Below are 12004 nucleotides of genomic sequence, written 5' to 3'. Positions count from 1 at the left end.
TGATAGTAATAAACCGTGAGGACTATGGTTATAAAGACCTCAGAAGAAAGCTGAAAGGCTTTAAAAAGTTTCATTTAAGCCAACCATCATTTGTTTATATTCGTGTCCAAAGGTGGCAGACTTTATTGTAATGTTTTATTGTGCTTTAAAAAGGAAGTTCAGCAGGCTTTAATATTGCATTTTTACATTTCCAATAAGAGTTTGTTTTTGGTTTTTTTTAGTCCACTTGGACCCAGATATTGTCAAAGGAATATTTTGCTCTCATTTATTCATTCATATTATCCACTTATGTTGGTGCTTGCTTCAAAAAAGAATCTCTGCTTCTAGATCTCATTTTCACAGCAAAAAAAGAGGAACGAGGGGTGGCTTGAAACATTTCTATATTATCATAAATAGCGTGTTTAGTAAGAAAACAGACAAATGTAAAAGACTTACTGTGTCAGTGGTGAGCTGCATGACCACAAATATAGATTACATGAGATTAAATATTAGATTTAGGAAAATTAGCAAAGAGCAAAGCAGGCTATTTAATGTATGTATGAGTGGTCTGCCACTTTCCAGCTGCAAACTCTTCTGTGACCTATTTATCTGCAGTCGTGTTGTATGGGAGGTGAGATGTTATCAGTTTGCAGCATGCAGGGCAGTAGACCAAAAATGTGAACACGCAACCATGGTAGGCACAAGAGAAACACAAAAGACAACTTTTGCTTTTGATTGCATGAGTGTATTTTCACTGCTAAGATTACTACTTTCTTTTGGTGTCAAAGTTTTACAAAAATTTAAAGGCATTTTCCAACAGCTAGAAGTTACTATTTTTTGTCATATATATTTATATTAATCTGAAGTTAATTTTTTCATAACAACAAAGTGCTAGTGACAGAAAAAGTTGTATCAGTTTATTATGTGTGTTTTTTTAATCTTAATGCATCCAACACATTTGCCACTAACATTTTTTTTAACAACACACACAGCTTAGCTTGCACAGTGGTGTCAGATTGTGTCAGAGAAAAGAGGAAACTGCGACACACTCCATCAATGTGTCAGCCCTCCCCCTGCAAGGAGGATCTCCTGACAGTAGCTGTTTGTCACTAACTGTTTCAACGAGGCGGCGTCAGCCTGAAGTCACAGAGGCAGAGAAGAAATCTGTCAGAATGGTGAGTGAAGCCGATGCTATGACTTGAAAGCTTTCTTCTCGCTGCTAAGATCTGCAATCTGTCATCATTTGTCATTTATAATCATTTCTGTATGTAAGCGTACTTGCTTTACTTAAATATTGGGACACCAGACGACCAATGCACTTGTAGTTTCAAACAGGAAACGAGTTTCTTGCATTTTGCTGCAAAACATTTCCTGTTTTTAATGTGCTGGGATGGTTTAGTTGGTATGTTTTTTTGTTTTTTTTTTCCTCTAATTTATTTTAATGTGTACTCTGCAGGCCATGTAACTCCATTTTTAAACAGACATACCTGCATTACTTTCAGTGACACACTTTGACTAATATTTTATTCAATACGTTGACAGTCAAGCTCCCTGGTTGTGTGTGAAGTGGATGAAAGTCTAAAAGAGAAACTGAGGAAGTTTAGATTTCGAAAGGAGACCAACAATGCTGCCATACTCAGTAAGTATTGCATGCTGGTAGTGATAATTGTTTTTTTAGCACAAATTGCAGCACAGCAGTAAATATAAAAAAGTGCCAAAAAGTCTAAATAATAGTTTTTGTTTCTCAGTGAAAATAGACATGGAGAAACAACTCGTTATCCTTGAGGAGGAATATGAGGCAAGTTCATCTCTTTTTTTAAAAGTCAGATTGGAGGTATTTTGAAAGTCACTAACTTGCTCTGTCTTTCAGGACATTTCAATGGATGACCTGAAAAATGAGCTTCCAGAGCGTCAGCCCAGATATCCTACCAAAATTTAATCTTCTGTTTGCTTTACCTGCTTCCAAGATGACCTCAAGAGCAAGAGCCTGCCCAGGCTAAGAAGGATAGAGTAGTTTGTTATACAGCAAATAAAAAGACAGATGTCACTTTATGCCACAAGTTCAGAATCACCATTTAAGCTACAGGACATGTAGATGGACACCAAGGCACCCAAAGAAAACCAATGCAAGCTCAGAGAGAACATGCAAACACCACCAATCAGTCCCATCGGAGGTTTGAACCACAACGTTTGCACTGTTAGGCAGTACACCACCTTGGAATTGAAATTCAGAAATTTTAACATAGTTTATTTGCAGAAAATGTGTTTCACTCTCTGACTAGAGGCTGAACTTCCTTGACAGCAGTGTACATTCATCGTCTACAGCTACAAGTACATCCATGCTGATAACAGGGTGTCTTATCCCCTCTGTTTCATCTTCTCCAGCCCGATGGGTAAGTAGTTACAGCCTCCGGAACCAAAAACTTTCTCCCTAACACAAGCTCAGCTCGACATTCCTGAATCGTGAGTGAAATTTTACAGTATGCTCAGAAATAGCTGAAAAGAAAAAATAAAAGCAGTTTGGTTTTGTTAAATTATCTGGTTATTGAACAGCGGCAATAAAAGGCAAACTGCACCAAGGTCACCGTTATGGGCATTCTTCAACATTTGTTTGCAGAATCTGTAGCATCAATAACAGCCTCCAAATGTTTCTTGTTGCCATCTAGGAGTTTCATCAACCTGCTGGTAATTCCTGCAGTTATTTCCGCTTCAAATGAAATACTTAAAATTCCCCAAGCTTGCTGTTAGGCAAAGCTGATGTCGTGTATTTGATCCCGGTCAGATTTTAGTAGAGAATTTACAAGATTTCTTCAGGTATGTTCAATTAAATTCCAGCATCCAGAGAACATGTCCGTCTCTTTTAACCAGGATGCAAACCAGAGCAGCAGATGATGTATGCAGGCAGCAAGAATCGACTGGTCCAAGCTGCAGAGCTCACAAAGGTAGTATTTGGAAAAAAATGGGATCTCTAGTTCAATTTGCAATGTGGTGTTTTAAAAAAAAAATAACCTCAAAGGATTAAATTAATTGGTGAGATCCTAACTGAAGGTCTAAAATATGACAATTTCTCTAATCTCTGACAAAATATTTGTGGAAAAAAAAAACCTTTAAGTCACCATATTGAAATCTGAAGCCTTTTTTGAATATGAGTCAAAGCCTCAATATGATTCAGGTTAGTTCCTCATGCAGCAAGTTATTCATACTGCTCAGTTTATGAAGTTAGAAGATGGTCGTATCATCCAATCAAAGCTCCAAATATTGATGTAATCTTTATAAACTCCAAGGCATCATCTTATTTGTGTTTTAATTTGTGACTTTGTCCGATTTATTTCAAAAGGTCTTTGAAACGAGAAACGTTGATGACTTGACAGAAGAATGGCTGAAGAACCAGCTGGCATTTTTTCGCTAAAATTTTGGCTTCTACATCGTCAATATTATCAGCCTTTGTGACTTCAGTGTGCTCTGTATGGTGAGAAATGTCTTGCTCTGACCAGCTTTCACCTCTAAAGTATAAACTGGGAAAAAAAAACAACCATATTTTAGAAGTGTTGATAATTTCATGAGCTTTTGCAGCTGAGTTTTCCTACAGTAAACATGTAAATTAGAAAGAACAAAACAAAAAAAATAAAGCAATATTTGACTAAAATGTGACCTGTAATTTATTTATCACTTTCAAAAACAAAAAGGAACAAAGATATCTTTACATGATCTTGTACTGATCGGTGGACAAACACAGAGGAATGGTGTAAAAACAGCTACTAGTGTGGGATTTCAATCTACAAATAAAGCTGGGTCGAAAAGAGATGCCTCAAGTCCAAATGAGAATATCTGCGATCATCCAGAAGCTACAGCCCCAGACTAAACTACAACATGTGAGGACAGTGTAAAGCAGCCATGTTTGGAGCTGAATGTACAGATGGCTGACCAGGCTGCACATCTTATTCACTGTCACTGGCATCGCTGGAGTCTGACCCTCGCTCGCTTCCGCTTTGCGCTCGGGTCTCCGAGTGGTCGCTGCTGCGGTCGCTGTGCGCCGGAGAGGCGCTGCGACTCCTGCTGCCCCGTCTGTTCTCCCCCTCGTCCTCGCTGCCGCTGCCCTCCTCCCCGCTGCTCCGGGCCGAGTTCTTGGGCTCGTTGTCGTCGCTGTCGTCGTCGCTGCCGAAGATCTCTTCTTCATCTCGCATTTCTCTGGCCCTCTCCTCGCCGCTGTCGCTGCCGCTGCCACTTGCCCTCTGCCGCCTTTTCCCTCTGTCCTCGTCTTCCTCATCTTCCTCTCCACTTTGTTCCTGGTCTTCGTCTTCCCTCTCCGATTCACTGCCGGAGTTCTCGGCCTCGCTGCCACTGCCCTTCTCTTTCTCGTCACCTGGAGAACGATCGCAGCATTTTGTTCACATTTCAGTCACTTGTAAATCAAAACAATCCTTTTAAAAAGCCACAAAAGTATAGCCTACATTGCTTGTGGATTTATTTCAGTAACTGGAAACAAACTTTCAGTCCAAATTTACAAGAAGAAAAGGAGACTGCTTTTATTTGGGAATTACTTTGATCTTTAAGGAAATCTGAGACTACGCCACTCTATTGTGTAAATTCACTTTGACCTTAATCAGCAAGTGCTTCATACCACTGAATCATTTAATCTTTGCCAGGTCAGACCTGTAAAAACTTGTTTCCGTTTTATATGAGGCAAATAAGACCTTCAAAACAGACAAAAACTAACTCAAGCAGCCACATAAACTCATTTGCACATTAGTGGAAGTTTCAAGTCCCCTTTTCTTATTCACACCTTTTAAAATGCAAACTGAAAAAAAAAGCAACGGAAACCCGGCTACTGCAGCAAATAGTTAATTAAATACGCCACAAAGTGCAACGATAACAGAAAACTAACCAGAATCCTGCAGGTCTTTCTCCATGTCCATGTCTTCCTCCTCGTCTTCTGGCTCGTGGTTCTCCAACTGAGCCTTCCGGGCCTCCTGAAAACCCCAGCAGACAGAATCATCAGTGATCAGTGCAAAACTACAGACAGATAACAACATTCCAGACATGCTGCTATGACTGTTAAGCATACTAGATTATGTTTCTTAATTATGTACCGTATTTTCCGGACTTAAAAGCCTCCAATTTAAAAAAAAACGACAGTGCGCCTTATATATGTAAGAAGTCGTAATGTTTTTGGTAAACTACAAAGCCGCACGGCTTGCAGCATTAAGGCTCAGTTATAGTCACTCCGAACACGGCGAGCAAACCTGAGCGAGCGGTGGAGGCATTTCTACTTGACGCTTACGTCGGTGCGATATTATTCTGTGAGTTTTAAACCGTTTGATTATCTTTGTGAGCTCTCATAGAGGGATCATATAGATGCTGATACAGGAGAACCAGCTCCGCTAGAGCAGCAAAATCCTCCATTTTGAATGGAGCGTGGAGTACGCGGTCCTTGCGAGGTTACAAAAATCGGCAGGTGCACGACGATGCGCCTTCTAGTCCGGTGCGCTTTATATATGACAAAAGTTCGAAAATGGACCATTCATTGACAGTGCGTCTTATAATCCAGTGCGCCCTAAAGTGCAGAAAATACGGTATAACAAATGTAAACCCATTTCAAAGCAGGTACTTAATGAGTGAACACAGGCTTTTCTTTAAAGACAAATCTGAGATTCAAAACCTCCCATACCAAGACTTCCACAACTTATTCTTAAATTCCAAATCAGTATTACAATATCAATATTTGATAAAACCTTTAAGATTTTCTTATTGACTGTCTTTTGTTCAATAAGAAAGTAATCATTATAATTATTATATGATTATAATTTCACCAACGACTTGTGAAAACCCAAATCGCTGCACTCACCTGGGCTTCCAGTTCCTTCTCATTCATATCTCTGTGCTTACACACCAGCACGGCGTTTGTAGTGGACTGTGCTCCCGCCTTGGCTCTCCTCTTGCTCAAGCGCACCCTGCAGGTCAGAATAAAAGCTGTTTTTTTAAAAAAAATCTTCTCATTTTAACATGGTGGGCTGTTACAAACTCATTTGTTTTGCACAACATGACCACTTTTATCAAAAAAACAATTGTGTTTAACTGACCAAAGGAGTTAATAGTGACATATTTTATTACTACATCACGAGTACTGACCTTGTCTCCAGCTCATTGTAGTAAACACCATCTCCATCTCTGAAGATGAAGAAGTAGTTCTCCTCGTAACCCTTGCTGGCTTTGTTCTTAACATTCCAGTTGTACTCTCTTGCAATCTTATAATCATATCTGAAACGCAAAAATGGAATACCAGAGTTCTTATATTATTTAGTACAGACTTATATGCTTCTGATGCTTCTGAGCTTCAGACACACTCACAGATCCTCTGGCATATAATCCATCCCTTCCTCAAAGTCTCTCTTTCGCTTACGAAGGGTGTCTTCATTGGGCAGGAAGTAGGCCACAAACTGATTTCCCTCCTCGTCCATCATTCCTCTGTGGTAAACAAACAATAGGTTAATGTTTGTGGGAAAACTACTACTGTTATTAGACTTTAAATATCGAGCACTTCTTTAATAGAGACCTGATCATGGCCTGAGACATCATTTCCACTCCTGCTGGACCAGAAATGTCTTTAGGTGCAGGATCAGAGTCGAAGATGACCTGAGCGCATGGGTTGATCCACATCTGAGGAGAATATAATGCATGAGGGATTATTATTCACATCTGTAAAGGACATTTACCCCCTAACAGCACTTTTAAATGACAGTCATAATAAATCACATCTTTATTTCAATATGGACTTATTATTACCTATTATAGTATGATAATTATTGTATTTAATTTGTTAACTACAGGAATTACAGAAGACAAAGTTTGCAAAGTCCTTTTTTAAGCAGTAAGCCCACCTTAAAGTCAGGGAACACAGGCAAGACTTCCACAGGAGTAACTCTGGGTTTACTGTAGTGCTGTGTGATCTGTCAGTGAGAAAACAACAACATTATGATTACAGAGCATTACCAAACTGACTATAGTTGACTGTTTTTTTTTGTGCCAACAAGATGATTTGCAGCTGACTATTTCAAACAGTACTTAAAAGACAGCAAAAAAAACCCACAGCCCGAGCCGTGTCAGTGCATACGATTTGCATCAAAACAATTTAATGGAAAACATATGCAAGATTTCCTGGAATTCCTGGAAAGTCCCTATGAAAAGGGTCAAACAGTCTCTATACAACTGCTTAAGCATTTTAAAATATAACACATGTTAAATGACATTACAGTCTGAAAACATGGCCACTTACAGATTTCTGTGCATCTTCGAACGTCTTCTCGATGGCAGAAATCTGGCTGTCCCTATCCTTGTAGATCTCTTCTTCTGTAAACTGCTGTTTGACGGACACTCCAATCCTAAACAGAAACCATATCGGGCTTACGTACAATGCAAACGCACACAACATATGTACAAATACATACACACATGATATTGCCTTCTTCTGTTAGGAAATCAGACTTACTTGACTTCCACTTTTTCATTAGATACACCATATCTGTTAAACTCTGTGGAAATGTATTCTGTTTTTCTCATCCATGGCACCACTTTGGCGTGTTGCTGGGATCTTAAAAATCAAGAAGAAAGCATGATTGAAAGATAAATAAATAGTATAAATAAACGTAAAAACTATGAAGCCACATATTTGCCAGCCTTACCTTTTGGAGCTGGATGGAGCCTGGATGTCCTCTTCCAACAGTTTCTCATCAGCAGGATCCAACAGGACTGAAAATATAAAATATTGGTTAAGTTCACAAAGGTATTTGTGAGTCAAATGTTCTATTAACCCTCCTGAAGCCCTTAAAAGAGAGAGATAGAGAGAGGTAGAGAAGCCCTTGTATCTTTTGGTCAATTTGACCCAAACGCCATGGGAGGGTTAATAGTTCAAAGGCTAAATTTAATTTAAAAAAAAAAAAACAGCACATGGGGTGAGCCTATAACTGGAATTTTACCATTGGGATCTATGCGGTAGGTGTCTGGGTTGATGAGATCAATGGTCACTCCAAGATCCGGCTCCGTCAGGAGTTCATGTTTGTGTTGCTTCTCCAGGGAAGTGGCTTTATATTGTACAAACCTGCCAGAACAGAGTAACAAATATTACAAGTCTCAAAGTTAAGTTTACTTAACAAGGGAATGAAAGAGAATCTGAGGAGTGAGTAAAAAAGGAACCTGTGCTGGTCAAACGGATATGTGATGAATTTGGGATCAAAGGGGATGTCTGGCAAGCTGTTGCAGTACTTCACTCGACAAACAATTCCTGATCTGTCACAGGCACAAAAAGCAAATCAGCTGAAATAAGCAGCGATTTTCACATGTGCAAAACTCAAAACGGAAGTCACAGGAAGTGGTTGCAATTACACAACAGATAGATGCACTTACCTCTCTGGTACAGTTCTGTGAGAAGATTGCCGACTGGAAAAAGATAACAGTTATTTTTTTTAGATGTGTTACATTCTCTCAAAAAATTACTGTCAAAGACTGACAAATATTTTTAAAACAAGTGCTTAATGTCCATTTAACGACTTCCTAAGCTTTTCATATTATGCTTTAATGGATAGAAAGGTGTTAAAATGTCACTTTGACAGGCAGATAATGTAATTAGAAGCTACAACACATTTCGCTAATGCTCATCATCACCTTCCTGATCATTCACATTTTTCAAACGCTCTGACACTAACACTGAAATATTAAGCCAGTCCTGTTACACACCTGTTAAAAAAGCTAATGATATAATGTGGAGTATTTAGATACCGTATAAAATATCTAAATATTCCACATGATGAGGAAAAAGTAGATTCTAAATTAAACTCTATTGACATCTTAATGCCCCTAATGACATGATTTGACCAAAGCAGCTACAACTCCATCATTTAAAACTATAGCGTGAAACATGCATTCGTTCAAGGAATGCTAGGGCTTTAATTTATACTGTGGTCTCTTAACTCTTCAGCTTCCCATCCATAAATTAACAGTAAAAGGGACTTGCAGCCTCACACTATAAAATACACAAATGCTGCTAGTAAACCAATTAAATTAAAACATAGAGAACACAACTACTTTTAATCTAACTATGTCTACTGTTTTTATATCTTGTTACAATTAAGATGTAAAAATTTACTATACAATCTTTCTAGTTTATGCTGTTGATCAGTCAAGTGGCCCGATGCTGGTGATTTTCCAAACACGAGGAAGACCTTGTTGATAAAACGGGCTAATACATCCTCCTCCATCTAACTCTGTCCTCTGCGTCCTCTGTCCTCACTCCACCTACCTCCATGTCCCCTCTAACTGCATCCATATGTCTCCTCTTTGTCTTTTTCCTGGCAGCTGCATCTCTAACATCCTTCTACCAATATACCCACTGTCCCTCCTCTGCACATGTCCAAACCATCTCAGTCTGGCCTCTCTAACTTTATCTCCCAGTCCTTCAACCTGTGCTGGACCTCTGATGACCTCATTCCTAATCCTGTCCATCCTCGTCCCTCCCAACATCTTCAGCTCTGCCACTTCCTGTTCTGTCTCCTGTCTTTTTGTCTCTAAACCATACAACACAGCTGGTCTCACCACTGTCTTGTAAACCTTCCCTTTGACCTTTGCTACCACCTTTTTGTCACAGATCACTCCTGAAACTTTTTCTCCATCCACTCCATCCTGCCTGGACTCTCTTCTTCACCTCTTCACCACACTCCCAGTCCTCCTGCACCTTTGTGACCTCTGCTCCTTGTAAAAACGGGCTAATACAAATTATATAATTATTATTGCACATATGAATGTGTAGTCTAATTTAAAACTCACAGTAATAAAATCCGTACTATGGGGAATTACGAACTATATTTTTGACCATTTGATAACTTTTTTAATGTTAAATTTGACCTAGCACTCGTGGATAAAAATTGACAACAAAACAATGCAATGCGAGCACTTATTTATCATGACGTGTCCGTCTGCTGTGCGCTGTTACAAATATTTACCCGGATTGTTTTAAAAAGGTCAGCTTAGTTTCTAATTTTCGTGAACAAGCTTGGCAGCGTGAGCTACAGTAGTTGTGCATCGGTATTAGCAAGTTTGCTCGTATAGCTAGCTACCAATAAATAAGCGGCAGATAAATTAGCAGACCATTAAACGTAAAATTATAACTGTGCCATTTAAATACAAACAAGAACCGAATAATCGGAGACGGTTACCTGTGGCCGTCCTCCCGTTGAGCTTGTTGTGTCTGAATCGTCGGAGCCATTAGCAAGTTTGCTCGTATAGCTTTACACGCGAAAGTGCTCGCAGCTAAAATCAAAGCCGTTTTTTTACACGAACAGCCAAAACACAGTTCCGCCCGATGAGACTTCACGGCTCTGAGATTTACAAAACACGCGAGTGAGATCGAACTACAAATAGAAAAACAAAAGACATCTTTTTTTTTTTAACACTTCCTCGCAATAGGACAGGATGTAGAACCGACGAAGGAAACGAGTCCTCCGAGCCAAAAAGAGAGGTTTGTTTTAAAAAGAGCGCCCCCTGCTGCTCAGGAGTGGACTCAGGCTGTGTGATATTCAGCATCTTCACAAATGACAGAACAAAATCTTAAACTTTCTTTCATTTATTCAATAAAGTCATACAACACAGACTTCAATTGTTTTTGTTACAAAATAAGAGACCAAAATAAGCTGTTTTCCATCAACATCTCTAAAAATTAATGCATATTAAAACAAATTTCAGGTTTACAAAAGATACATTGCAAAAGTATACTTTTTAGCACTTAAATAGTACTTTCAGAAAGATTTAATTGCTGTTCTCGTTTTTAATGTACATACTGATTTAAAAAAAATAAACACAAAATCCATTTGTGTTTTCGCTCTACATTGCGTCCCCAGATGAACATGATCAAATTGTTTTTAACACCTCAGTGAAACTTAATTTGTAAAAGGAAAGAATCATTAGAACAGATAAAATTACAAGTACCAAAAAAAAGTCAATACATAAAGGTCTGGAAAATTAACAATGACTGAACAAAGAGTAGAAAAATTTCCATGGACATTCATTTCCCTTCCGAGCTCAAATACTGTTTTTATTTTTACCGCTTTTATGAGAATAAGTGGAAGAACTACAACAAATCAGTGTGCAAATTATACAATCGCGATACTCTAGTCTAAAAACTAGCATCTCCTCTTTCAGGTTTAACACTCAAAAATAAAAAAGGTCCTTGTTAAAAGCTGCAAGATTGAACACAAACTACAACGTCTGATTATTGTGAATAACAGTCATGTGGCCAACTGTGAACACTTTTGACTTAATCTGACAGCTAACAACACAAATATTTCTGTACATAGCAGGAGCCAGAAGTGATTGCATAGAATGAGTGTCACAATTTCAGTGCAAGTGTAAAATGGAGTTAAAAGTAAAATAGAGAAACAAAAAAAAAAGGATGCACTGAGCCCATTTGAAAGAAGTCAGGGTTTTCTTTCATATTCGTTTTGCTCCTTCAAAACCTAACAGTATAAATCTGAAGCAGTGGAAGCCATGGATAAATCACAGAGGAAAATCCTTTTGATCATAATTGCACTTTCACAAAAATTGCACCTCTTCACTTCCTAGTAAAGGTGGGCTGCACACATCAGTGTGAGAGGGAATGCAAAAGAAGAAGAAGAAGAACTGGCTTTCTTCGTCTGTTCTTCAGTTGTATGACTGCAACACCTCTGAATTCAGAGCCTTTTGAACCGTCTCAGGTCTGGACCTCAGCCTCCGCAGGGCTGTCAACTCTGGGGAAAGGGAGAAGAATTAAAAGTTGGTATGAAATCTTTCAAAACATAAAAAGGTTCTGAACTCAGTTATTCAAAAAACAAGATTTCCTACCTGCTCAACCTGAATATCACCTGTCCAGGATCATCTGCAAACACCCTGTAACATCAAACAAATGTTTAAGAAAATCAAGATCCCTCATTACACGCAACATCATCAGACAGAGCTTGTTATCATTCACTAGTTTAGATCTGGACTTGGGGCTTATAAAGGT

General features: G+C 38.8%; 2 protein-coding genes across 3 annotated transcripts; one reads left to right on the top strand and one right to left on the bottom strand.

Annotated features, from left to right (window-relative positions):
• The first annotated feature begins 997 nt into the window (after window positions 1-997).
• On the top strand, window positions 998-3625 carry gmfg (glia maturation factor, gamma). Of its 2 annotated transcripts, none has more exons than XM_017433803.3 (7): window positions 998-1154; window positions 1522-1618; window positions 1728-1777; window positions 1850-1899; window positions 2290-2372; window positions 2848-2921; window positions 3317-3625. In XM_017433803.3, exons 1-7 carry the CDS (start codon window positions 1152-1154, stop codon window positions 3386-3388), a joined length of 429 nt encoding a protein of 142 aa, XP_017289292.1. In that variant the 5' UTR covers window positions 998-1151; the 3' UTR covers window positions 3389-3625. The 2 variants fall into 2 exon arrangements, with proteins under 2 accessions (XP_017289292.1, XP_037836320.1); XM_037980392.1 differs by lacking the exon at window positions 998-1154 and adding an exon at window positions 1236-1381.
• On the bottom strand, window positions 3615-10468 carry paf1 (PAF1 homolog, Paf1/RNA polymerase II complex component). The gene is made up of 14 exons (XM_017433802.3): window positions 10185-10468; window positions 8380-8412; window positions 8170-8262; window positions 7953-8074; window positions 7659-7725; window positions 7466-7567; window positions 7253-7358; window positions 6858-6926; window positions 6533-6636; window positions 6328-6444; window positions 6109-6237; window positions 5825-5930; window positions 4865-4949; window positions 3615-4342 (listed from the first exon to the last, which is right to left on the bottom strand). The coding sequence occupies exons 1-14, from the start codon at window positions 10232-10234 to the stop codon at window positions 3918-3920; spliced, it is 1608 nt and encodes a 535-aa protein (XP_017289291.1). The 5' UTR covers window positions 10235-10468; the 3' UTR covers window positions 3615-3917.
• Window positions 10469-12004: the final 1536 nt, after the last annotated feature.

Source organism: Kryptolebias marmoratus, linkage group LG2 (assembly GCF_001649575.2).
Source record: "Kryptolebias marmoratus isolate JLee-2015 linkage group LG2, ASM164957v2, whole genome shotgun sequence".
In the NCBI taxonomy this organism is placed as follows: domain Eukaryota; kingdom Metazoa; phylum Chordata; class Actinopteri; order Cyprinodontiformes; family Rivulidae; genus Kryptolebias; species Kryptolebias marmoratus.
The sequence above is the reverse complement of the archived record's forward strand: the minus strand, read 5'-3'. Positions and strand labels throughout refer to the sequence as shown.

Coding starts and splice junctions, on each gene's coding strand:
- gmfg (XM_017433803.3), top strand. Junction 1,778..1,849: donor TCCTTGAGGAGGAATATGAG/GCAAGTTCATCT, acceptor TCTGTCTTTCAG/GACATTTCAATGGATGACCT. Junction 2,922..3,316: donor AAGCTGCAGAGCTCACAAAG/GTAGTATTTGGA, acceptor TTATTTCAAAAG/GTCTTTGAAACGAGAAACGT.
- paf1 (XM_017433802.3), bottom strand. CDS start 10,234: ATGGCTCCGACGATTCAGACACAACAAGCTCAACGGGAGGACGGCCAC. Junction 8,075..8,169: donor TATCCGTTTGACCAGCACAG/GTTCCTTTTTTA, acceptor CTGTTCTGGCAG/GTTTGTACAATATAAAGCCA. Junction 6,637..6,857: donor CTGTGTTCCCTGACTTTAAG/GTGGGCTTACTG, acceptor TATTCTCCTCAG/ATGTGGATCAACCCATGCGC.